The sequence below is a fragment of the Dreissena polymorpha genome, chromosome 8 (assembly GCF_020536995.1).
Source record: "Dreissena polymorpha isolate Duluth1 chromosome 8, UMN_Dpol_1.0, whole genome shotgun sequence".
Classification (NCBI taxonomy): Eukaryota; Metazoa; Mollusca; class Bivalvia; order Myida; family Dreissenidae; genus Dreissena; species Dreissena polymorpha.
In genome coordinates, this window is record NC_068362.1 from 89,152,117 (window position 1) to 89,176,605 (window position 24,489).

General features: G+C 35.7%; 1 protein-coding gene across 4 annotated transcripts in view; it reads right to left on the reverse strand.

Moving 5' to 3' along the window:
* Nucleotides 1-328: 328 nt before the first annotated feature.
* LOC127841062 (poly [ADP-ribose] polymerase tankyrase-1-like) overlaps nt 329-24,489 on the reverse strand; it is a 77,014-nt gene continuing 52,853 nt past the window's right edge. For 2 of the 4 annotated variants that reach the window (XM_052369602.1, XM_052369599.1), the window contains 6 exons: nt 24,082-24,389; nt 17,636-17,680; nt 11,409-11,566; nt 7,560-7,743; nt 6,772-7,037; nt 329-6,360 (listed from right to left, as the gene is read on the reverse strand). In XM_052369602.1, the coding sequence (XP_052225562.1) occupies nt 6,277-6,360; nt 6,772-7,037; nt 7,560-7,743; nt 11,409-11,566; nt 17,636-17,680; nt 24,082-24,389 (1,045 nt within the window). In that variant the 3' untranslated portion in view covers nt 329-6,276. Of the gene's footprint in view, nt 6,361-6,771; nt 7,038-7,559; nt 7,744-11,408; nt 11,567-17,635; nt 17,681-22,883; nt 24,390-24,489 lie in introns of those variants that run through there. The other 2 variants (XR_008030696.1, XM_052369600.1) reach the window with 2 other exon arrangements.

A 24,489-nucleotide genomic window follows, 5' to 3' on the forward strand; every position in this document is an offset into this window, starting at 1 on the left:
GCATGTGACTTCAAGAGTAGACATAGAAAGACTGTGAAGCACTTAAGGAAAGAGATATCTTGGTATATTGTCAGCACTCCCTTGGTGGAGTAACCTTGCCCTTTTGAGCGCAACCAGACATGAATTGTCTTTGAATTGTCTACCAGTGCACATTAAGGTCTCATTATCCACAGTGGACTGGTCTTTTAGGATCAAAATTATTTCTTTGGCAAATAGTTGCACTTATACATATAATGTTAGTTTCTGATTAATTTGTTACAAAAAGTTTATGCCTATTATTAAATGAAAGAAGATTTTGGAAAATACAGAAATAAGCACTCAGGTCAAAAAGTTTTTTTCAGTTTATTTTACAATGTTCAGACAAAAGCAAATATACAATATGCACGATTAAACAGTGCTATCATAATGGAATATTCAGCCATAAATAACAACAACCAATCATTCTTTAAAACAAGACACTAAATATTAAAAGCACAGACTAAGAACTAGAGGTCACACAAAATCTCTCAGCAGTAACTATTGAACTTTTTAATAAAATGTTTGCATAGGAGATTCAAAAGAAGACAAACAAAAGGGTAAACACAAAGACCCACTACTATCAACACTTCTTTCAAAACAAACATGTGTCAAACGTATTTATAAAAAAAAAAAAATAACAATGAGGTATAAATGGAAAACAAGTGGTTAAGTGACATGATTTAATCAGTGCTAACTGGAGAAACTTACAGTATTGTTATTATGGGCCATATTAAAGAAACTTCTCTAGTTTTTCCTTACTTACTGTAACATAAATTAAAGACGTTTTTAGTTGTGCCTTTTTGTGAGCCAAGAGAATTTTTTTAGACACCTTTAGAGAAAAAAAACACTATGTGTTAATATATATCTGACAATTATATATAAGGGAGTTTTGTGAAAACAGGGCTGAATTAATGAGCATAAAATAATATCCAAGTTTAGCTAGATAACTGGGGACGACACTTTTTGTTTTTACAGCATTTTTCATTTCAAGAAAGTCTTTCATAAAAGAAAATCCAGTCTAAGGAGAAAGCATTGTCCCTGATTGGCCTGTGTGGCAAACATAGGATAACCTGGGGTGATACTCCTGCACATGCATTCAGCCCGGTTTTCCGAAGACCGGTTAAAATGACAGTACACACGCACCTAAAACCTTACTGTGATCAACTTAATGCTAGCGTTGATGCTATGTTAAATTGTTTCTCCAATACATTCCAAGATTAGTTCCTACAATCCGACAAAAAAAAAGAGCAAAAATAAATCATAGTGTAATTAACCTTTCTCATATTTTAGAAGTCAATATCTTATGGCTATTGTTAGAAACATCATTCTCAGTTCAACTAGGTCTCAAAGCAGGTGAATGCACGGGTAAAGAGAGAAAAGGAAAGAAGATTTAAATCAATTATGAAGTAGTGAGTCCATTAATGATCAGTACAAGTTACAACATATACACAGACTATAACACTTGCAGCAAGTTTATTGCACAGTTCAATCAAGACCAACCAATGGACAAAACGTATGTACCAACTCTCATTGTATATTTACAGACAGTATGTAGTACGAACATTTGATATTTTGTACATAAATCGTTTGATTCAAGTAAATATATCATAATTCATTTTAATCTATATTAAAGTATTGTACATTATCTAATAACTATAAGAAGATCAATTAGTGGTTCATTTTGAGTCTTGATTAGTTTATACACAGCCTTTTTAAGGCCTGATGCATTTGATTTAACAACATGTTCAGCACGTCAGGACAAAATATTGTTGTTCATTTACAGATAAAAACAATGTCATGGACAGAGAAATATGCCAAGGCCCTTTGAAAACAATTGACCCCATAAGATGCCTTTTATGTCTGGTTATGGTCACCCTTTTATATCAACAAATATTTCATGAAGGACCCATTTATATCAACAAGCATTTCATGAAGGTTTGGTGAAGATACAATTAAAAGTGTATTGCTTAGAGCCGCCAGACTAACGATCCACTCGCCAATCTCCCAAGGGATGTTCCAATAAATCATCAAGTCAAGAGGTAGGCGTATACAAAACTAATGATCAGTTTTGAACTTATTAAGTTGATACCTACAAATTTAATAACTGAAATTTTGCGAGTTTCACGTTAGAATTGTGTTCATTCTCCAAGATTTGTGCTATTAAACAATCACCACTGTTTAAGTTTGGTTCCTACGTATTTTTTCCCAACATTTAAGAGAAGTTAAACAAGAGGGCCTGAAAGGCCCAAAGTCACTCACCTGAGATAACAAGATATTATTGGGACAAATCTTTTGACCAAGTTTCACGAAGATCGGAAAATAAATGTGGCCTCTAGAGTGTTAACAAGGTTTTACTATAGCCATATAAGGAAAAATGCCCCGCCCCTGGCAGCCATGTTTTTCAACCAACCAGCATCATTTTTGAACACGTCCAAGATATTATCGGGATGAATCTTCTGACCAAGTTTCATGAAGATCGGACAGTAAATGTGGCCTCTAAGAGTGTTAACAAGATTTTACTATAGCCATATATAGCCATATAAGGAAAAATGCCCCGCCCCTTGGCAGCCATGTTTTTCAAGCAAACGTAACCATTTTCGAACTCATCCAAGATATCATTGAGACTAATCTTCTGACTAAATTTCATGAAGATTGGACAATAAATGTGGCCTCTAGAGAGTTAACAAGTCAAATGTTGAAGCCGCACAACGCACAACAGACAAAAGGCGATCACAAAAGCTCACCATGAGCACGTTGTGCTCAGGTGAGCTAAAAAACATACAAATTTACTGACAACCATGCCCTAAGCTAAAATAAGAAAAATCGCTTTTTATGATACATAAAAGACACATATAGCAAAATATTTCAAAAATTACTTTAAGAAATATGATGAAACAAACTATTGTCAAGCAATATGGTCCCCTACCGGTGAAACTCCACCATAATCAATTTTTATTTTTTATTTGTTGCCATAGCAACCAGAATTTTAGACGTAGGAACAAAATGAAATGACGTGCATAATCTCCATATTGCCATCTATCCATGTTTCAAGTTTCATGAAAAAATATTAAGAACTTTTAAAGTTATCGCAGGATCCAGAAAAGTGTGACAGACTGACAGACAGACAGAGCGCAAACCATAAGTGCCCTCCAGTTTCACTGGCAGGGGACAAAAATAATTTAAATTTTAAACAAGAGCGCCATGATGGCCCTGAATCGCTCACCTGACTAACCAAATACAATCCCAACCCAGATTTCATCAAGATAAACATTCTGACCAAATTTCATAAAGATTAGATGAAAACTGTGACCTCTATTGTCTACACAAGGTTTTTCTATTATTTGACCTAGTGACCTAGTTTTTGACCCCAGGTGACCCAAATACAATCCCAACCCAGATTTCATCAAGATAAACATTCTGATCAAATTTTATAAAGATTGGATGAAAACTGTTACCTCTATTGTCTACACAAGGTTTTTCTATTATTTGACCTTGTGACCTAGTTTTTGACCCCAGATGACCCAAATACAATCCCAAACCAGATTTTATCAAGATAAACATTCTGACCAAATTTCATAAAGATTAGATGAAAACTGCGGCCTCTATTGTCTACACAAGGTTTATCTATTATTTGACCTATTATGTGACCTAGTTTTTGACCTAGTGACCTAGTTTTTGACCCCAGATGACCCAAATACAATCCCAACCCAGATTTTATCAAGATAAACATTCTGACCAAATTTCATAAAGATTGGATAAAAACTGTGACCTCTACTGTCTACACAAACAAATTGTTGACAGACACACGCACGCACGCACATACGGACGCCGGACATCACACGGTCACATAAGCTCACCATGTCACTTTGTGACAGGTGAGCTATAAAAGGCCCATACCAGTAGATGTGATCAAGCTTTCCTGATAGATGAGATTATCCTCTAAGTATAAAAAGCCACAAGATCTGCTTCTGCTACACAAACATGTATAGGAAGACCCTCATCATGAAATGGTAAATAACAAAAAAAGCTGCATCATGCAAAAATGGGCCTTATGCCGAACGCGACCACCAGAAGGTCCAGATTGTCCTGGCCATCTGCTTAGTCTCCTCAGGTGGTATAATCTCCGCTTATAAGACCACAAACCCTTGCATGACCTTATAGCAAATGAGGGTTACACCTGACCAGACTGTTCTGGGGCTACGCTGGCCATAAATGGCACAAGAAACATTTTTGCACGACGTTGCTCATACTGGCGTGTGAATTCCTGATTACAGTAAAGAAATTTTTGGCAATGTTATTTTTTTGGTATTGTTTGAATCTTCTTGAAAAGATCTTTCTAATGATTTCAGGTACATGGCTTTATTGAAAGAGTGTGTTAACTATTTTTAACCATTCTCAAATCATGCAAGTTACTGAAAGTTGTGTGAATCGAAATATTGTTTCATAAAATTTCCCTGAAATCAGAAAAAATCGCTAACAGGCGTATGTAATTGACACGAAAATATGTCAGCGATTTCTGTTTCATTCTTGCAATACACAAGTTAATTCTTACGAAAAAAACACTTTTATACATATAAATATATGTAGAATATTAGAATGGTCATTCTGATTTTGTTTATATGATTATTAGGATATATACAAACAAATGAACTGTTCATCTTGCATGAACTGTGTACATGTATCTTGAATGAACTGTGTATCTTGCATTTAAGTTGGCAAAAAAGGTAAAAGCATGAACTGTATCAGGGTGGTGAAATGTATAACAGTTAAACACTTCAGAAAACATTGTATCAGGGTGGTGAAATGTACACAGGTTTAACACTTCAGAAAACCAACAGTAGTTCACATGATCTGAAAATGCACGTAGACAAAGTAATTCATATTTAGTAATTTTAATATTTCTGTATCATTTTTGTTGGACCAGTTAATCAGTAAAAGCATCTAATTTCTATCTTACAAACACCTTTAAAATTAACAGTGTACTTATTCATGACTTGTAGTCTCATTTTTCTTTGAAGCTGGCTGGAATATTTTCTTACAAATTATTTTTCGTAGAAATAAATCTCCCATCATGAAAATTTGATCATGTTTTTTAATGCTAAAGTACGCATATATTCAAGTTAAAATACATTATTAGGTTGTGTAACTAGTGTGTTAAAAAAACAGAAACTAACTGTCATGAAACACAATCAAATAAATTGTTGTCACAGATCGAGGTGTGTCTGTCAACGTTATTTAATCAATAATATTCATGACGAATTAAATTACATACTACAGTAACATGCACTTTTATTAAGCCAATAAAGTTAAATAAACGTAATATTGCTGACACTGGCCATATGGGATCAAGCCTATTTGATTACACAATTTAGTCCTCACAATTTTGCTCCAGAAATGGTTGATAAGCTGTCAAATTGTTATTGTTAACATTATTTTTTGGAAAAAAGGATACATTTATTAAAAAAATAGCATCGTCTTGTTTATATAAAAAGGATTGTGCCAAGCCTGTGTTCACAATTCATAAGAAAGAATGACAAGAAATAGTGTATACTTAAAATAAATACAACAAAAAACACATTAATACAGATTGTCATAACATCATACATGATCAACATGTTGTCTCTTTGACTTAAGCGAACACCTGTCACCATGGTTTTTCATGCAATTGACGATATAAGTACTTATTAAATACAACTTTCTGTTCACAGAACGGTTATTTAAGAATTATAAGTTAACTCAAACTTCCCATTCATAGGATAGATATTAAACTATGCTGAGTAAACTCAAACACTTGTGTGACTAACAACCAGTCTACCGTCAACAGAATCACAACTTCCTGTCATTGGACTGGTTACTGGACATCTAAGTCATCTTATATACTGAAAAATGCGTGTGTCAATTAAACAGTCTAAATCTGTTTCTACTTCCTGCTGGAAGACTGGTATCCAGTCTGATTCCAAATAATTTCTATTTCAAGTAACCAGTCAAAATACAACCATTACCACTATGAGCAGATTGACTAACAGTAATGTTGTGTTGCAAAACTTTCCATCTGCAAGCACTCAACTTGACCCAACACGACTGGTTGCTCTTCTTTATGTACTAATCCAACAAGAAGGATAAGCAAAACCAGTCTGACATTGTGGTCACAATTCTGATCTAATGAATCGAACAGTCAACACACATGAGCTGAGACATAACACTGGACTGGGTCCACTCAGACTGGCGTTGTCATGGTTTCCAGTCTGACTGGCGTTGTCAAGGTTTCTGCATGCATTCTGGCACCTCTGCACCGTCTGCTGGTTTTACTATTTGAAATGTTATCAGGTACTCTGGATAGGCCTGGAATAGAAAACAACAACATGAAATTCATGGCTTTCTCTTTTGTTTTTCATTGTTGTTTGGAATTTCTGTGGATTTTAAGATTAATTTTGTACCTCAAGCAAAGGACATATTTCCAAGTTACTGACTGTATATGGTCTTTTGCAACTAATTAAAACTTTGGGAACTGTACATGCTTTCAACAGCCCAGCACAGGATGGTAGACTTGCAAAAAAAACCTCCAATTTAACCCACCCTTTGAAAATAGCAAATCTATTAAGCTATTTAGTCACACTGGGTAGCTTGTGACCAGTCAGCTCGGATCACATAAGACCCATTTTCCCACGACGCTACTCACACAAATTACTCCTTCCTCCCTCCACAACAAACATAACACCACTCAGCCACATAGCATATACAGCTATACAGTACCTGTTCTCCCCTGTAGACGACATACTCCGGGTAGCTCAAACCCCCATTACTGGGCCGCCCGATGACTGAGTGGTGCCCTGGCGGCGCGTGCGCCATGCGTATGGAGCTGAACTGCAGGAAGGACTTTCCCAGGCACACGCGGCACAGTATGAGCTGGCGCTGGCAGATGTAGCAGGACCGGTCCTTGTGCTGGGGGCAGCCTGTACCACCGCCGATACCGTACACGTACTGATTGGACTTGGAGGAGTTTTCCGCAAAATAGATACCTGGAACAGGTTAAACTGCTGGCTACATATGTGCAAAATATATACCTGGAATGGGTAAAACTGCTGGCTACATATGTGCAAAATAGATACCTGGAATGGGGAATTTTCTGGTTTCATATGTGCTATGAAGTGTTAATGAAATGTTTATGTTTTTTTAAAGTATGACAAGAGGGACAGGGGGAATCTCTGCAAAATAAATACCTTGAAGGGGTAAATTGTTGGCTACATGTGTGCTATGAAGTGTTCACGAAATGCTTAACACTATAATAAGTAATGAAAATATGAATGTTTCACACCATAATAAATATTGTTACGCCTGGAAACCAGGTTTTCAGTGTTTTAATCATTTATCATGAATATAATTTGATTTGTAATTGGACAATTTCATGAATGAAAATTCACACCATGTTATCCACTGAACATTTTTCTATCAGACACAATAAAACAGTCCCATACTCAAAAATTGGACAAGGTTTTGGGACATTGTCAAAACCTTGCCTGCCCCCCCCCCCCCCCCATTACCTGCACCAAACATGCCGCCAATGTATGCATGTCTCTCGTCAAACCCCTTCTGTACGATCGTCTGAAGGAAGGGGGAGCCATGAAATAGCAGGCGTTCATTGTCATGGCCGTGGTTCTCATCTGCGACCTCCTTCTTGCGGTGGCAGTACTTGTCCAACAGCTTCTTGTTCCGCACCTTCTGAATCTGAAACATTTATAGGTTATCAATTTTAAATCACAAGTTATGCCTTTCAACCGATTCCCTTTTTCCAATGATCCCCTGATATTCAGTTTATGTGATCAAACTTACCGTTTTCAAACCTTTAGGCGTCTACATACACATTTGACAGGTTGGAAGTCTCTTAAATATATTTTTTTAAGACCTTTTTTATTAGATTCAAGTTTTAAAGGCTTCATTTCCATCCCTAAGATACTGATGAGCAGCAAACATAAAACCTCAATAGAGTTACTAGCACACTGTTTTAGTGTTATGCTGGTTGCAAATGGTCATTTTTTACTTTGCTTCTGAGCCAGCAACGGTTAAATTTTGATTTGAAGAATTTCACAGGTGTTTTGCACCTTTTGACCATTAAACACAAAAAGGTATTGAGCATATTTGTTGGTTTCCGTAATAACGAACTCCACAAATATTTGTATTGATTTGGGGAAAAAGTAAAAAAGTTGCTGTAGTGAAAAAATGAAAACAATCGACAATTATCACTGTTATTTTTCAGTGCTTAACCCATTACAACTGAGATAAGTTTTTTGACGCACATGTAGTCTCTTAGAAAGTGAAATTAATTAAAGACCTTTCTAACTAGAAACAAGGTTTTAAGGCTTCATTTCCAACCCTTAAGTTACTCGCAGGCTGTTCTGGTTTAGTGCTGTTTGCACATAGCCATTTTCACTTTGCTTCTGAGAGGGAGAGGGTTAAACTACTGAATTTCAATTTTGTTATCACTGATATATAACATATAAAGAAACAAGAGCTGTCAGAGGACAGTGCGCTCGACTATTCGAGTGCTTGACAGTATAACGTAAGCCATCATGGAAAGGGGGGGATTCTGGGGTGGGGCATGGGGATGATTTGAGTGGAGTACATTGTGATATGTCAGGTAAGTGTTGTTTTGTCAAAGTATGAATCAAATGTGATCATAAATAAAGAAGTTTTGGCAATTTAAGCAAAATGTTCAATTATCTAAGTATAAAAGGGGCCATAATTCTGTCAAAATGCTCGATACAGTTGTCTTCTCTTGTTTATAGACTGGGGTCATGTTGGTTAAGAAGTATGCAAAATATAAAAGCAATATGTCAAAGGACATAGGAAATATTTGAGGTGGTACGCACACTTTAACATAGATTTATCAATAATATGCATATTCTAAGTATAAAAGGGACAATAATTCTGTCAAAATGCTTGATACAGTTGTCTGCTCTTGTTTATAGATTGGGGTTATGTTGGTAAAGAATAGGGCTGCAACGTGTACCCGAAATATCCGATGATATCGGATCCTACTTCAGTTTCGCGGGTACGGATCCACCCTTGGAAATATCGGTTCCGAAAATTTATTTTTATAGTTGTTTGTAACCTAGCACTGTTTATACAGACTGGTTCTATTTAAAAGATAAAAGAAACGTATAATAGTCGATATTTATTGGCGTGTGACAGTCAAATAGCAGATCATTTGAGATCCTTCGGCTTTTATTGTATAAGAGTGTCATTTGCGACACAGCTTAACTAATTCAAAATCATGGCGGATTTACACATTACAAATGCAATTCATAATGGCAACAAGTAAGTTTTCAATCCTTATTGTCTTTCTGAGTTGTATTAAAAACAACGGTAGTGGATCCAGTGTGTCTGGAATGTTATTCAGGTAAATTTTGCATAATTTCGCGACCTGTCCAATTGAGTTCCTGCATCATGTAATGTCTTGAAAGCATCATCGATTAAGTTTAAATGCTATCTTGTGATGCAAGGAACCTCAGTGCCCAGTGATAGACTCTTCTCCACAGCAGGAGATCTCGCCAGTGCTTGTAGGGCTTGCCTGGACCCGGACAATGTTGAAATGTTAATTTTTGTGAAAACAAACATCCAAATGTATGAACAGTGAAAAGCATATGTTAACAAACAAACTTTTAAGTGAATAAGTGTTATGGTTTCGTTTTATTTTGACATTGCTACAATGTTTAACGAGAACTTTGTTATGTTTTTTTGTTAATAAATGTTTAATGGTTTTTAGTCAAACTATACTTCTAAAACCATTGATTTCTTTAATTTAGACAGAAACTTCTAATTTTCTCTTAAATGAGGGATCCGGATCCGAAAAACTGTAAGAAACCATATTTGGATACGGATTCGGATCCGAACTTATTTTTTGGATTCGTTGCAGCCCTAGTAAAGAAGTATGCAAAATATAAAAGCAATATGTCAAAGGACATAGGAAATGTTTGGGGTAGTACGCAAACTTTAACATTTGCACGCTAACGCTAATGGGAACGGCGACGCCGACACCGGGGTGAGTAGGATAGCTCTATTATATAAATTTCACATATAATAGTCGAGCTAAAAAGTAATTTGTTGGTCTAGACAGCCATCATGTGGAATTAAACTCAATTATAACATCTTGCATCATTTTTCCATTCTTTTTTCCCTTAGATCAGCTCATAAATCTTTTCTGGTTTTTATATATAATAAATGATAAACTAGAGAATGTGTCTTTTTAGCATCTAAATTTTACCTCTTCTTAGAAAACAGCTAATTCAGTCCACAAAAACCAACTGTTTAGTATATATTTTAAATTTTTAATGCAAGAAAGTGTAAGATTGTTCTCAGAAGCAAGCAATATTAAAACCACAAAATGGGAAACATTAGACTACCACAAAAATACAAGTAGTCTACATAAAGCTAAACATGATTTCCCAAGTTCTATTAAATAATTAAAATAATTTCTTAAGTTTACAACTTGGACCCGATTGCTAAGATTTTTTTTAAGACTGTTTAAAGAATAAGTCGCTTAAGTCATTGATTTCAATAACTCGTTCAACTATTTCTAATGCGATAGTACTTGCTTCTTTTCATATATAATGTTTATTTTTAGTGATTGACACGCATACAATTATGTTTTTGCACATTTATTTCAATACCTTAATAAAAGTAACTACAATTTAATCCTGTCGCAAACAGCCTTAAGAATATTTGTGAAATCTGGAAGCCTCCCTTGTGTGCCTCCCTTGGTGATGCTGTACCTGAAGATCTTGTTAACATATACTGAATATCAGGGAATCAAATATTCAAATGATTTAATAACCAAATATTTGAATACTAATTTTGCTATTCGTTGCCATTCTTAGTTATTTCTCATAATAATGTTCCCCTACCATGGTGATGCTGAACTTACTTAAGTAATCCTGTTACAAACAGCCTAAAGAATATTAATACATGTAAGTATATCTTCATCCTGTAACAAACAGACTTAACAATATTCATGCAAGCGGGTAGTCTATATTTGTGCAATCAGGTAGTCCATATTCATGCAATCGGGTAGTCTATATTCTTTAAATCCGGTAGTCTATATTTGTGCAATCAGGTAGTCTATATTCATGCAATCCGGTAGTCTATATTCATGCAATCAGGTAGTCTATATTTGTGCAATCAGGTAGTCTATATTCCTGCAATCGGGTAGTCTATATTCGTGCAATCGGGTAGCCTATAAGCCCTACCTTTATGATGATTACTGCCAGATGTGAGTTTATCCTGTTTAAAACAGTCTAAAGAATTTTCATGGTACAATGAGCACCCTTTGTTGGAAATAATGTTCTACAGATTAAAGAATGTTTGCGACATCGGGTAGCCTCTATGCCCCTTACCTTGGCGATGCTGTACTTGTGGAAGTACCCCCCAGCGCGGTCCTTGTGTTCCCGGATGGTGGACTGCATCTGTTCCTCCACGGACTGATACTCGGCGTCATCAGGAAGCAGGTCTATCAGCACCGTTCCCTGACTGGACTGGAATGAGCTCGAGCCCGCTGTAATGGGAAAATGGAGCTTAAAGCATGTGCAAAAAGTGGTGTCCCAGATTAACCTGTGCAGTTCACACAGGCTAATTAGAGAGGACACTTTCAGCTTTTATCGAGTTTGTTTATTTCTTAGCAAAAATCCAGTTTTAGAGGAAAGTGTCGTCCCCCATTAGCAAGTGCAGACTGCACAGGCTAATCTGTTACAACACTTTACACATATGCATATATTTTGAGCAAAAGGGCTGATACGGAGTTGTCCGGGAGCAGGTCTAGGAGCACAGTCCTCTGACTGGACTGGAACTAGCTGCTGCCCGCTGTAGTCACAAGTACAGGGGCTTTATGCATGTGCGTAAAGCGTCGTCCCAATAAGCCTGTGTAGACAGCAGGTGCGACACTTTCTGATTTTATGGTATGTTTTTGTTTCAAGAAAATCTCAAGTTTAGGCAGAATGGTGTTGTAAATTATAAGCCTAGGTGGACTGCACAGGCTAATATAGAACGACATTTTAAAAACATGCATACATTTTGAGTAAGGGACTGATAATCTTAGTTAATAGGAAGTAGATCTATCAGCGCTGTGCGCTGACTGGACTGGAACAAGCTACTGATGCTGTTAGCACAAGCAAAGGAATAAATTTATAGCGTATGGTAACCCATTTATTTTCGCTCAACTGAATTGCAAGTGGGGATTGAAATTATCAAAAGCTTTCCAGGCAGCCCCTCATACATTTTGAAACGGACTTTATTTAGATTTTCGGTTTCAAGCTCTTAAAAAGACCGTCAACTGCGATTGACGAAAAAAGAAAAGTTCAAAAATACCATATTTTTTTTACAATTATTAGTTTATATTGATTAAAATATCACGACTGGTAATAAAATTTTGCTATGTGAAATCAAAAGTGCATCGCGAAAATAATTGACATAACGATGTACACACTATAAATAATGCAAATAGATTTATCATTTTATGTAAAAAATATATACAATTCACTACGCATGCAAAATTTGCATTCCTGGGTTTACCATGTGATGATGACGATCAATCTACTTGCGTTATCTATAGTTAATTGGTAGTTACCTGGTACCTGTACCCAGTAAAATGTTTACCCGAATATACTGAAAATATGAAAACTTAACAACTTTGTTTAAGTAATGAAATATACCAGTCGTGATATTTTAATCAACTTAAACTAATAATTGTAAAAAAATATGGTATTTTATAACTTCTTTTTTCGTCAATCGCGGTCGACGGTCCCTTTAAGCCTTAAACTGGTGCTTGTTGAACTGCCCATGCTCAGGTGATTCAATAGAGTACTTGTTGAACTGCCTATGCCCAGGTGATTCAATAGAGTACTTGTTGAACTGCCTATGCCCAGGTGATTCAATAGAGTACTTGTTGAACCGCCCATGCTCAGGTGATTCAATAGAGTACTTGTTGAACTGCCCATGCTCAGGTGATTCAATAGAGTACTTGTTGAACTGCCCATGCTCAGGTGATTTAATAGAGTACTTGTTGAACTGCCCATGCTCAGGTGATTCAATAGAGTACTTGTTGAACTGCCCATGCTCAGGTGATTCAATAGAGTACTGTGAAACCATTATTAATCGTCAGGCATTAATTTTCATAAATTTCGTTAGTCGACCGATCGGCGAATTTAAGATCCTTACGAACAATCATGCTCTAGCCTCTATGTTTGAACAAAAACAAACACTAAGTTGAACAATATTTTAAAACTTTACCGTAGACATGAGGCATTAAATTCCAACACAATCCATGCACACATTCACTGCTGTTTTGTAATCAAGATTAATCCGGTTTTGACACAAAGGGATGTAGATTACACAAGGTACTTAACTGACACGTTACACTTCTTTAAAACGCGTGTGCAGTACAGCTGTATCGAATGCGTTGACTTCGTTTATGTAGAATGGTAATGAATAAGCGCTAATTGTTGATAACTTTATTACCCATTAGGTGCATTGTGTTTTTCAGGGGTGTTGCATATTAGCCATCACGCAGCGAATGCCGATGAAAGACAATAAACCAAATGAAAAGATGACGATGTGTGATCAACATGCGTATTTATCACAAATTAATAAAGAATATTTTAATTGCTGTTTGTTGTTTGATTGTTTGCGTTTTAACCACACTTATTACTATTTTATATGTATCAATTTATTTATTTTTAAATTATTGACATTATTGATTTATTTACCGGTAGTTTACTTTTTAACAACAAACACACACATAGAGTTTATAATTTTAATGTCGATATCAGAATAAAAAATAATTTTATTTGAAAAAAAACCACTTAACAATCTGGAACCTCCAGATTACGATACGATTGTTATCAGTATGGCAATTATAATAATAGAATAAGACTAATTGGCAATTGGCTTCGTTGTTACAAACACTCGTTAACGGTTATTCGATCCCACTTGTCCGCTAATCATAACAATGAACGTGTGAATTGCATACATTAAGAGGGTCCATTACTGTCCCTTGATAACAAAAGACTAGTTAATTGGCATGTGACAAACAGGCCCCACCTCCTGCAGTGATTCTCAACTGTGTTCCCGCATTCGTACCACGATTTTTTGCAACTGCGATTGATCGCGAATTTGTATTACACACAAATCGGATATTGACTGACGCAATTTTTTTTAAATTCAAAATCAGAAATCGGCGAATTTAAGTGCTGACGAAATCGTCATTTTTATAAAAATGACGAAATTGTGTGCTGTCGAAAATAAATGGTTTCACAGTACTTGTTGAACTGCCTATGCTCAGGTGATTCAATAGAGTACTTGTTGAACTGCCCATGCTCAGGTGATTCAATAGAGTACTTGTTGAACTGCCCATGCTCAGGTGATTCAATAGAGTACTTGTTGAACTGCCTATGCCCAGGTGATTTAATAGAGTACTTGTTGAACTGCCCATGCTCAGGTGATTCAATAGAGTACTTGTTGAACTGCCCATGCTCAGGTGATTCAATAGAGTACTTGTTGAACTGCCCATGCTCAGGTGATTCAATAGACCACTGGAACATTTGGACTAAAGCTTGCTCAGGACATGAAAAGATCACTTTTTGTCAGTCAGTCTGACTTTCGGTGTGATAACAGTTTGTTTGTTTTTGTTTAAATGGAAAAAAGTACAAATGGGACCCACAAATTCCCAACTGAAGGTTTCCAAAAAATGTATTTTTAATTTTTATATCAAAGTTTAGTTCATTTGCCAGCCTGGGGTCGTATTCCAGAAGCGTCTTAAGTTAAATTTTATTCTTATCCTTAAATTGGGAAATTTTCTTAAGTGTTTCATTTCATATTGCAATAGATTGGCATCAAGATATACATTTAAATAACATCATTATGCAAATGTTATTTTAGGAATACAAAAAAACCCATGTGTTTTCTTATTTAGTAAAGAAATACAAAACATTGTAATTTTGAACTTAAGTGAAATTATTTAAGAAATGACTTAAGATGTTTCTGGAATACCACCCCAGCTCTATAAGTTGAAACTTAGTAAATATAATATTGAAACACTTATTCTAAATTTTAAAACATTTGTTAGCAAAACAATAACAACATTATTTTCCAAATTTTAGTCAAAACGCCACAATTTTTCCTCAAGAGACGCATGTTACACAATACTTCAGTAATTAAGATAAATACATATGCAGCTTTTTTCTATAATTTAATAAGTCTTACCTAGTCTGTGATAAACAATGCTCTAGACATGATATATTTTTATTCATCTTTAATATCTTTGTCTTCTTTTGTTGCCATAATTGCCTTTAAACAATTATTATTATAGAAATCGAAACACGTGATTCTTATTTACCATAACTAGCTCTGAAATTGATCGATATTCACATTATTATATCTGACAATTTTCCCATAATTGTAACTTATTAATTGTAACTACATTTAGATTTCAATAATGACAGGTATGAAAACATGGGAAAGACAAACCTATCCATGGAGACAATCATAAGGTTTATTATCAGTACTTTTTTACAGCCGAATAGAAATGCCTCAGAAAATTATTGCACAGTCCTAAAGATCTATCTCCAAAGAATGCTCTTGACAAGAACTATTGCTATTCATCTTTGACACATTTGTCTATTTTGTGTTGCTATAATGGTCTTTTTAAGGCCAAACATCGCCATTTAGGCTTTGCCTTATAAAGTTATCATATAGTCATAAAAGTCTAATTCCAACTTAATGGGAAAGAACTTGTGATAAGAAATAGGTTTTCACAACTGCAGTGGAATTAAAATATAAAACAAGCAAATATTTACTATATATCTGTTAGCATAGTTTTTGTAACCAAGTAACTAAATCTATTTGCAAATGTGCAACTGTTAAAAATGAATGTTCCAACCAAATGGGAATAGACAACATCTACTATATTGTAAAGCATTTACCTCTGTAGATAGCTCTCTTTATTTTATGCTTTCCGGTGGTTTATAGAGAAATATCAGTGAATTAAAACTGATAATTTCACTGTTTCAAACAATGAAAATTATCAGTGAAAATTATCAATGTTAAATGACGTCATTTTTGGACTATTTAACAATGTATATACACTGTAAGAAGAAAAGCATAAAATAAAAAGAAAGTGTGTTGGGTTCAGTGGATTATTGATTTTAATTCACTCGTGATCATATAAAATATCTATTTTCACTTGTGGCTGCGCCCCTTGTGAAAATATTATTTTCTATGATCACTCGTGAATTGAAATCGATAATCCACTGAATCCAACAAATATCCTCTATGTTCTTATATAGCACTGTTGATCAACAGCCAGACATAAAACAAGCTCAAGTAAAATGTTAAAAGGCCACAGAAAAAGAAGCAAACATTGTGTTGAGAAGAAGACCTGAGCCTTGGTGTGGAAAAACTGGGCTAAATGCAGTAGCATAATGTAGCATCCAAGATCAGCCTGTGCAGTCTACACATGCTTATCAGGAACGACACTTGTAGCTTAATTATCCCCCGCCATAGGCATAGGGATATTGTTTTGGCGTTGTCCGTCCGTCTTTCCGTCCGTCCGTCTTTCCGTCCGTCTGTCCGTCCGAAGCCATATCTTGGATGTGCTTTGGCGTTCTTTGAAGTGCATTGGGGGATTTCATTGAAACTTGGTATGATTATATATATAGATAATAGGATGATGGACGCCAAATGGCATTGTACACCATCTGATAATAACAGAGTTATGGTCCTTTGTATCTTCAAGAAAATGCTTTTTTTAGTGTCAAATATAACACTTTTGTGTCCAGAAGGATATTGGCGGGGGATATCAATTCAACGAATTTGCTTGTTGATATTTTTGGTTAACAAGAAGTATCTTCTTTGCAAAAAATTTATTTAACCCTTTCCCGCATGAAAAGCTAAGTGAAAATGGCTTTTGCTTACAGCATAAAACAAGAACAGCCTGCGAGTAACTGGCATCTGTTCAAGTTTTATGCTGTTTGCTCCTCATCAGTATCTAACGGTTGGAAATATAGCCTTTAAAACTTGAATTTAGTAATAAAGGTATTTAATTAAATTTAACTTTCTATGGGACTTCAAATTTAAAGGCAGAAGTGTCGCAGATTGGCCTGAGTGGAGAGCACATGCGAGTTGTAAACACTTAAGTGCATGCATTAAGCCCAGTTTTCCCAGAAAGTGCATGCTTTAAGGCCAGTTTTCCCAGAAAGCGCATGCATTAAGGCCAGTTTTCCCAGAAAGCGCATGCATTAAGGCCAGTTTTCCCAGAAAGCGCATGCATTAAGGGCAGTTTTCCCAGAAAGCGCATGCATTAAGGCCAGTTTTCCCAGAAAGCGCATGCATTAAGGCCAGTTTTCCCAGAAAGCGCATGCATTAAGGCCAGTTTTCCCAGAAAGCGCATGCATTAAGGCCAGTTTTCCCAGAAAGCGCATGCATTAAGGCCAGTTTTCCTAGAAAGCGCATGCATTAAGGCCAGTTTTCCCAGAAAGCGCATGCATTAAGGCCAGTTTTCCCAGAACAAGGCTAACCTTTTACAATACAAACAGTTTTTAGGCTTGTTTTTCTCTCACACCAACCCACTTACATATCAGTCTTCTAGGAGTCTTCATGTCAGAATCCTCGGTCAAATCTGAAACACAAAGGCAACTCAATGATAAAAACTTCCTAATAGAAACCTGCTGGGATTCTCTACAGTAAAATAGTTCATATTACCATGCACTTGCATTCTATACATTGTTCAGGTTGTGTTGATCCAGAATAGAGTTACATCCAATTTAAATTGTCATAATCAACAAATATTACCCGATGGACACTGATTCTATAATAACAAGCAAATTCATTGAATTAATATTCCCTGCCAAATAAAGTTTGTTTATGGATGGGTGCAAATCCATTGATATTTGGTATAATCCAAAAACAATAATAAGTGTAGGTTATTTGTTTTTATGCATTAAAATTATCCTATTGATATCTATACACATGCAATTTAATATTGAAATCGTGTAGCTTATGTGAGATATAGCCCTGAAAAGTTACCCCATACAAAAACAACAAAGGGCAATAACTCTTATTTAAGAAAGTGTAGGATTATGGTCCTTGTGCATGGCACTTCGCCTTATTGATATCAATACACCCATGAAGTTTCATGTTCAAGTCTTGTATGGCATCTGAGATATGGCCCTGAAAAAGTAACATCATACAAAAAACCACATGGCAATAATTCTTATTTAAGAAAGTGTAGGGTTATGGTTCTTGTGCATGGCACTTCTCCTCATTGATATCTATACACCCATGAAGTTTCATGTTGATATCTACACCCATGAAGTTTCATGTTGATATCTTGAATAATTTCTGAGATATAGCCATGAAAAGTTTTGTGACAGAAGGACAGACGGAATGACAGACTGACGGACAGCCGGACAACCCCCATTCTATATCTCTCTACCTTTGGCAGGAGACAATAATGTGCACAAGAGGGTAACTTCCAGAGTCGAAATAAGGTGGGCAGACAGACCATTTGAAACCACTATACCCTTCAAAAGAACTTTGAAACCACTATACCCTTAAAACTTGGTTATTGTAGCTTGATTGGTGATGGCATATTGCCTTAGTATTAAACACTTTTGAAGTTTAACTTTCTGATTAGTTGTATGTTACACAGCTGAGTCATATTTGTGAACATTAAATGAAATGATTCTAACAGAAATGACCTTCATGATCTATTGTAAACACTTGAGTTACTCAATGACATACAGAAGTAAGATACTTAACGTGTTGCTTATATCAAAAGCTATAGCTTCATTTTTTAACAAGAGCACCTCATAACGGGTGCCAAGTTTGGCTGCGAAAGCTTGTCAGATTTTTTTTTTTGAGGTCACAGTGACCTTGACCATTGACCTAGTGACCCGACAAGAGATGTGTTCGTCAGAAACACAATGCCCCCTACCGCGCCACTTTGAAATAAAATTTCTATTTATCATTTGGCAGGTATAGAAATCGTCTCCCTTTAAAGCTTATTACTTCCCTTGGATTTTGTCCAATCCAAGCGGGTCTGTAGACAGTATCTATGGACATAAGTCCAAAGGTATATAATGAACACTACTATTAACAACTAAGTACATGAAAGAAATGATAATTATATCTTTTTAAAAAAAACTTTGACAAATCAATCATTTGAGTTATAAATAACCGAAATAATAAATCTGTACAGTAACTGTGAAAAGAACTTAATATGAGATTTATTATTATATAAATTACTTCCCTTGAAAATAAATGTCTCTAACAAATCTCTATTTTTAGTAGCAAATCATTAAAAGCCACTACCGTGACTGTAGATTTCCCACTCAAAATGTGCAGCTCCAAGAGATACACATGCATGCCAAATGTATAAAGTGGCTATGTTCAATATTGAAAAATTATCTCCCTTTAAAGCTTATTACTTCCCTTAAATGTGTATGTTTTACCGTAGACCTTGAAGGATGACCTTGACGTTGACCTTTTACCACAATGTGTTTGTCAGAAACACAATGCCGCCTACTGCGCCGCTTTGATTTATTTAACAAAAATATATATACGTGGGCAGGTCAGATAACTATGTCCATGTAAAGCTTATTACTTTCCCTGACTATGTTTTTTCGACCCTAGACCTTGAAGGATGATGTTCACCTTGAAATGTTACCACTTAAAATGTGCAGCTCCATGAGATACACATGCATGCCAAATATCAAGTTGCTATCTTCAATATTTTAAAAGTTATGGCCAATGTTAAGGTTTTAGCTCGACGCGGACGGCAGATGACGAGCTGGCTATGACAATAGCTCAGGTTTTCTGCGAAAACAACCGAGCTATAAATTCACTCGTTCACTCAAATTAATGAGTAACCTTGAAGGACTCAGCTCGAATTTGTGAGTGAATTTGAAGGTAAAGGGAGTAAAGTTTTGTAAATACTTCAAGCAGCGAAAGTGCTTTTTTCTATTTCCGGAATCTTGAAACAATTCAAATATTTCTGCCACATCAATAGAAAGTGTAAACAAGTATGAACAAACAAAATACTATACACAAAGAAACTGCAATTTTGTAAATACAAAAGTAAAGCATTGTTGAATTCTAGAATGCTATCGTCTGTGTATGCGGTTTCTTTAAATAAATCTTACCTGATTGATTATTTATTTAGTATTTATACAGTTAAAAAATATCAATTTAATTGTTAACATACTTGTTTCAGTTATAAATATAAAAGAATACATCCTGATTGACAGAGCATTAAAAATGTACATATACCCTTTGTTTATCAAGCAGGTCTTTCAGTGAAAAAGTCCTGGTTTCTTATTATCAGAAAGAATGTTTTTCAATACAACTGAAAAGCAGGGCAAGCAGGTTTAACTGCAAGGAATTTTGTATGTAAATTTGGACTATTATTGTTGCAATGAAGCAATTTAGTTCTTTTTTCAAAATATCCTTCAAGCACCTTTAAAAAAACTTAGATTTTGAGCTGAAACATTAATATGAGTGGTGCTCTGTGAAAAGGGGGTTTAATGCATGTGCCTAAAGTGTCGTTCCAGATAAGCCTGTGCAGTCTGAACAGGCTAATCAGGGAGGACACTTTCTTTTATGATATTTTCCATTTCAAAACTCTTTTTAGCAAAAATCAAGTTGAAGCGGAAAGTGTCATCCCTTATCAGCCTGTGCGGACTTCACAGGCTTGTCTGGGACAACACTTTTCACAAATGCATTAAGCCCCCTTTTCACAGAGTGCGGCTCATATGTATTTTGTAACAGCAGCCTTCACTGATGACTTTGACTCAATGTACCCCATATGCAAACAATATGTTAGTTAGTTGTTGTAATATGATTGCATCACAAGAGCTCAAATTGTTCGAGATATAAAATACAAACATATTTGAGCCACGCTTAAAAGGGGATTTAATGCATCTTTGTTAAGTGTGTTCCCAGATTAGCGGGTGCAGTCTGCACAGGCTAATTAGGGACAACACTTTCTGTCTAAACTGGATTTTTGCTAAAAAAGAGACTTTCTTTAAAAGAAAAATATAAATGCCCAAAGTGTCGCCCCTGATAAGCCTGTGCGGACTCCACTGTCGTCCCTGATAAGCCTGCGCGGACTCCACAGGCTAATCTGGGGAAACACTTAACGCACATGCATTAAACCCCTTTTCACAAAGCATGGCCCATTTCTATATTTAATAAACAGTTCCCATGACCTTCATGACACACTCCCATGTGTAATCATAGACATAGAGGCTCCTTTCATGGACTGTATTAATAAGGGAACTAGGAAATAGGTTTCAGAGAAGCAATGAAACTGATCTTCTTCACTATTATTGTTCACTGTTTAAAAAAAGTAAATTTCCTTCAAGTTTAAGTAAATTTGAAATCAAATCTTGGCATTCCTGCAAAGCCAAAAGTGAAAAGACAACACATGATGCTAAGAAGAAAGTACGCTGAAAATTACTAATAAGACAATGTCAGAAAGATTATGAACATATGAAATTATTTGTTTGGCCAAGCATGGGCGGGTGACAATCTCATAAAACATTAAACCCCATGATCTTCCTCTATTGGGATCCGAAGATTTTACATGACAGGTTAAACTAAGTTTATTTTCCACAAAATTCTCTCCCACTAAGAAATGGCTATGTGCAAACAGAATAAAACCAGAACAGCCTGCGAGTAACTCGCAGTCTATTCAAGTTTTGTGCTGTTTGCTGCTCATCAGTATCTAAGGGTTGGAAATGAAGCCTTTCAAACTTGAAATATATTCAGAAAGGACTTTAAATTTAATTTGATTTTTTACTAAAGGACTTCAAATGCGTCAAAGCACGTTTCTGAGCAGTAAAAGGTTAAAGGCCTTTTGAAGCCCTTTCCTCTATTGTCCCAATTCAGCAAGTGCTAAAACAATTCAATAAATGTTAGAGTTTAAATGGCTGTCCAGTTAATGCACGCTTTGGTAGTCGCACTTCGCGACTAGGTGACACTAATTCAATCCAAACTTCATCAAAATCAGCACCCGCTTATTGAATGTAACTATATTTTACAGCCCGACATTTTTTTACAACTAAATTATTTCGGAGCCCACAGGATTGCTACTGATTTTAAAGGCAACACTTTAATAGGTTATTGAAAGGTCACCTGACCTTGACCTCTTGACCTATGTCATCAGATACAGTCAGCGGATATTAAAGACGCGGCAGTCTGCAGATGATATGAGCCTTAGTATGGCAAAAGGGGGCTTAATGCATGTGAATAAAGTTTTTAATCCTATTACCAGATAAAAATCAATAGTATAACAACGATCGTATAAACATGAGCTTAATACTATCGCAATTTTTAGATCAGATTTGAGTTTTTCCAAAAATTGTGAATATGTTTTTGTCAACTACAGAAAGATAAAATCATCAAAAAATAAAATATTTGATAATTATTAATGGAAACGGGGAGGAAATAATAGGATAAATAGAATATTATGTGAATTTTGGATAAAGATCAAGTTTATCATGCTCGGCTCGAACCATGGTAGCGCTCAGCAAGCCTCGCGCTACATCGGTTCTAAGCCTCGCATGATAAACTTGATCTTTATCCAAAACTCACATAATATTCTATATGTCCCAGATAAGCGATGCAGTCCACACAGGCTAAGCAAGGACAAATCTTTTCACTTCTATGGTAATTTTGGTTGAAAATGAAGTTTATGGCATGCAGAAAATGTTGTCTCAGATTTGCCTGTGCTGACTGCACAGGCTTTATGGAATGACTCTTTACGCACACGATGTCACAGGCTAATATGAATTAAGCCCAGTTTTCCCCGACGGAGGCTTATTTACATGAGATTGGGTAGGATGAAGGAACGTGATATGATGTTTGAATGTACACACGTTGTTTATTATTATCTGAATGATATGACATTATAACATGCATGAGAGGACAATGAGAGGACACAAATATACAAAAGAGAACATCTTAATGAAATAAAAAGAGTATAACTCATATAAATACTGGGTAGGTTAAAATTGAACATATACATATAAAAAAAACTTAACGCAATTTTAAAATCACATAAAATCAACTTAAAGTGCGTCAAGAAATAAAAAAAGATTTTGCAGGCAAACAAAAAGTGACATGATTCTATCAAGTAATTTAGTGCTTGTTGTTACTTTACAGCAAAGAAGAGAAACACAATCACAAACCAAATGAATAATAACTTCTCAGCAATGTCTAAAATGTAGTTATGTATTGTCAAATGTAAGAAGACTTAAATCCCTGTATATTGTTTTAAATCATACAACCAAAACACAAGAAATAAATGTTAGAAAATTACATGATATGTTTCTTTCACAAACAAAATTTAACATAAATGAGCTTGTCTTTTATCCAGCAATAAGAGCAACATAAATTTTAAGTTATTCATAAACTAATTTAAAAAAAATGATGATGATAAAGATAATGATTGTGATGATGATAAATCATGTTCCAATATGTTGTCAATGAAATATGATAGGCAAATGAGAAATCCATTTATAAGCTATTCTAGTTTGAAAGACATCTTTGTGGCAACTTTCTTAATTTAAATTAGTTCAACTCTTTTTGATAAAACCAAAATAAAAAACTGAACTAAAAGTAACTAAAGTAAACCTACCAAAACAGTGACACAAAAAATCACTAGACTTAAATATACCCTAACGAAATTGCACAATAAATCAAGAACCAAAATAACAAAACAATTAATACTGTGACATTAATACTGAACACAAACACATGCAAACGCGGAGCACTGAGGTAATTTTGAACACAGCGGTGGCATATTGCCATGGCATTGGAATCTCTATGGAAGCACATTTCTGTCCCACAATTAACTGACACACGGTCGCACACAAAAATGTCTTTCAACTCAAACAGGCGTTTTCTTGAAAGCCTGGGCATTTCTCGTGAGCAACTTTCTCGGGGAAAACGTCTCAAAGCTTCGCTTGCCGAGCAAGCTCGACTTGTCTACAACACACGTAGAACAGGTAAAGTTACCTTTTCCTTGCAAGAGCTTTTCCACGCCTTTCAGTATCTTGTGCCTGTGACCGTATGCGTTAATCCCGATGTCCTTCAACTCATCATGGCCCATCTCAACGAGTATGTCCATAGTAATCTGCTCCTGATCGAACACGTCCCTCAGTTGCTCTAGACCGATATTCCCGAGGAATGCGGACACGCTCATGGATTCCAGAGTTCTCTCCCCTTCTGCCATTGTGCGCTCTATAGCGCCGTCCCCTCCCTGCGGTGATGTGGGCGCGCCGCCCGTGGCACCTGAATTGGCATCTGTCGTGCCGTTGAACAGACTGGAATGAAAGGTTCGATGTTATTATTCTAATTGGTTCCTAATATTTTAAGTATACATTATTTATTCTCATAAATAGTTCCTAGGAAAACTGCCAAGAT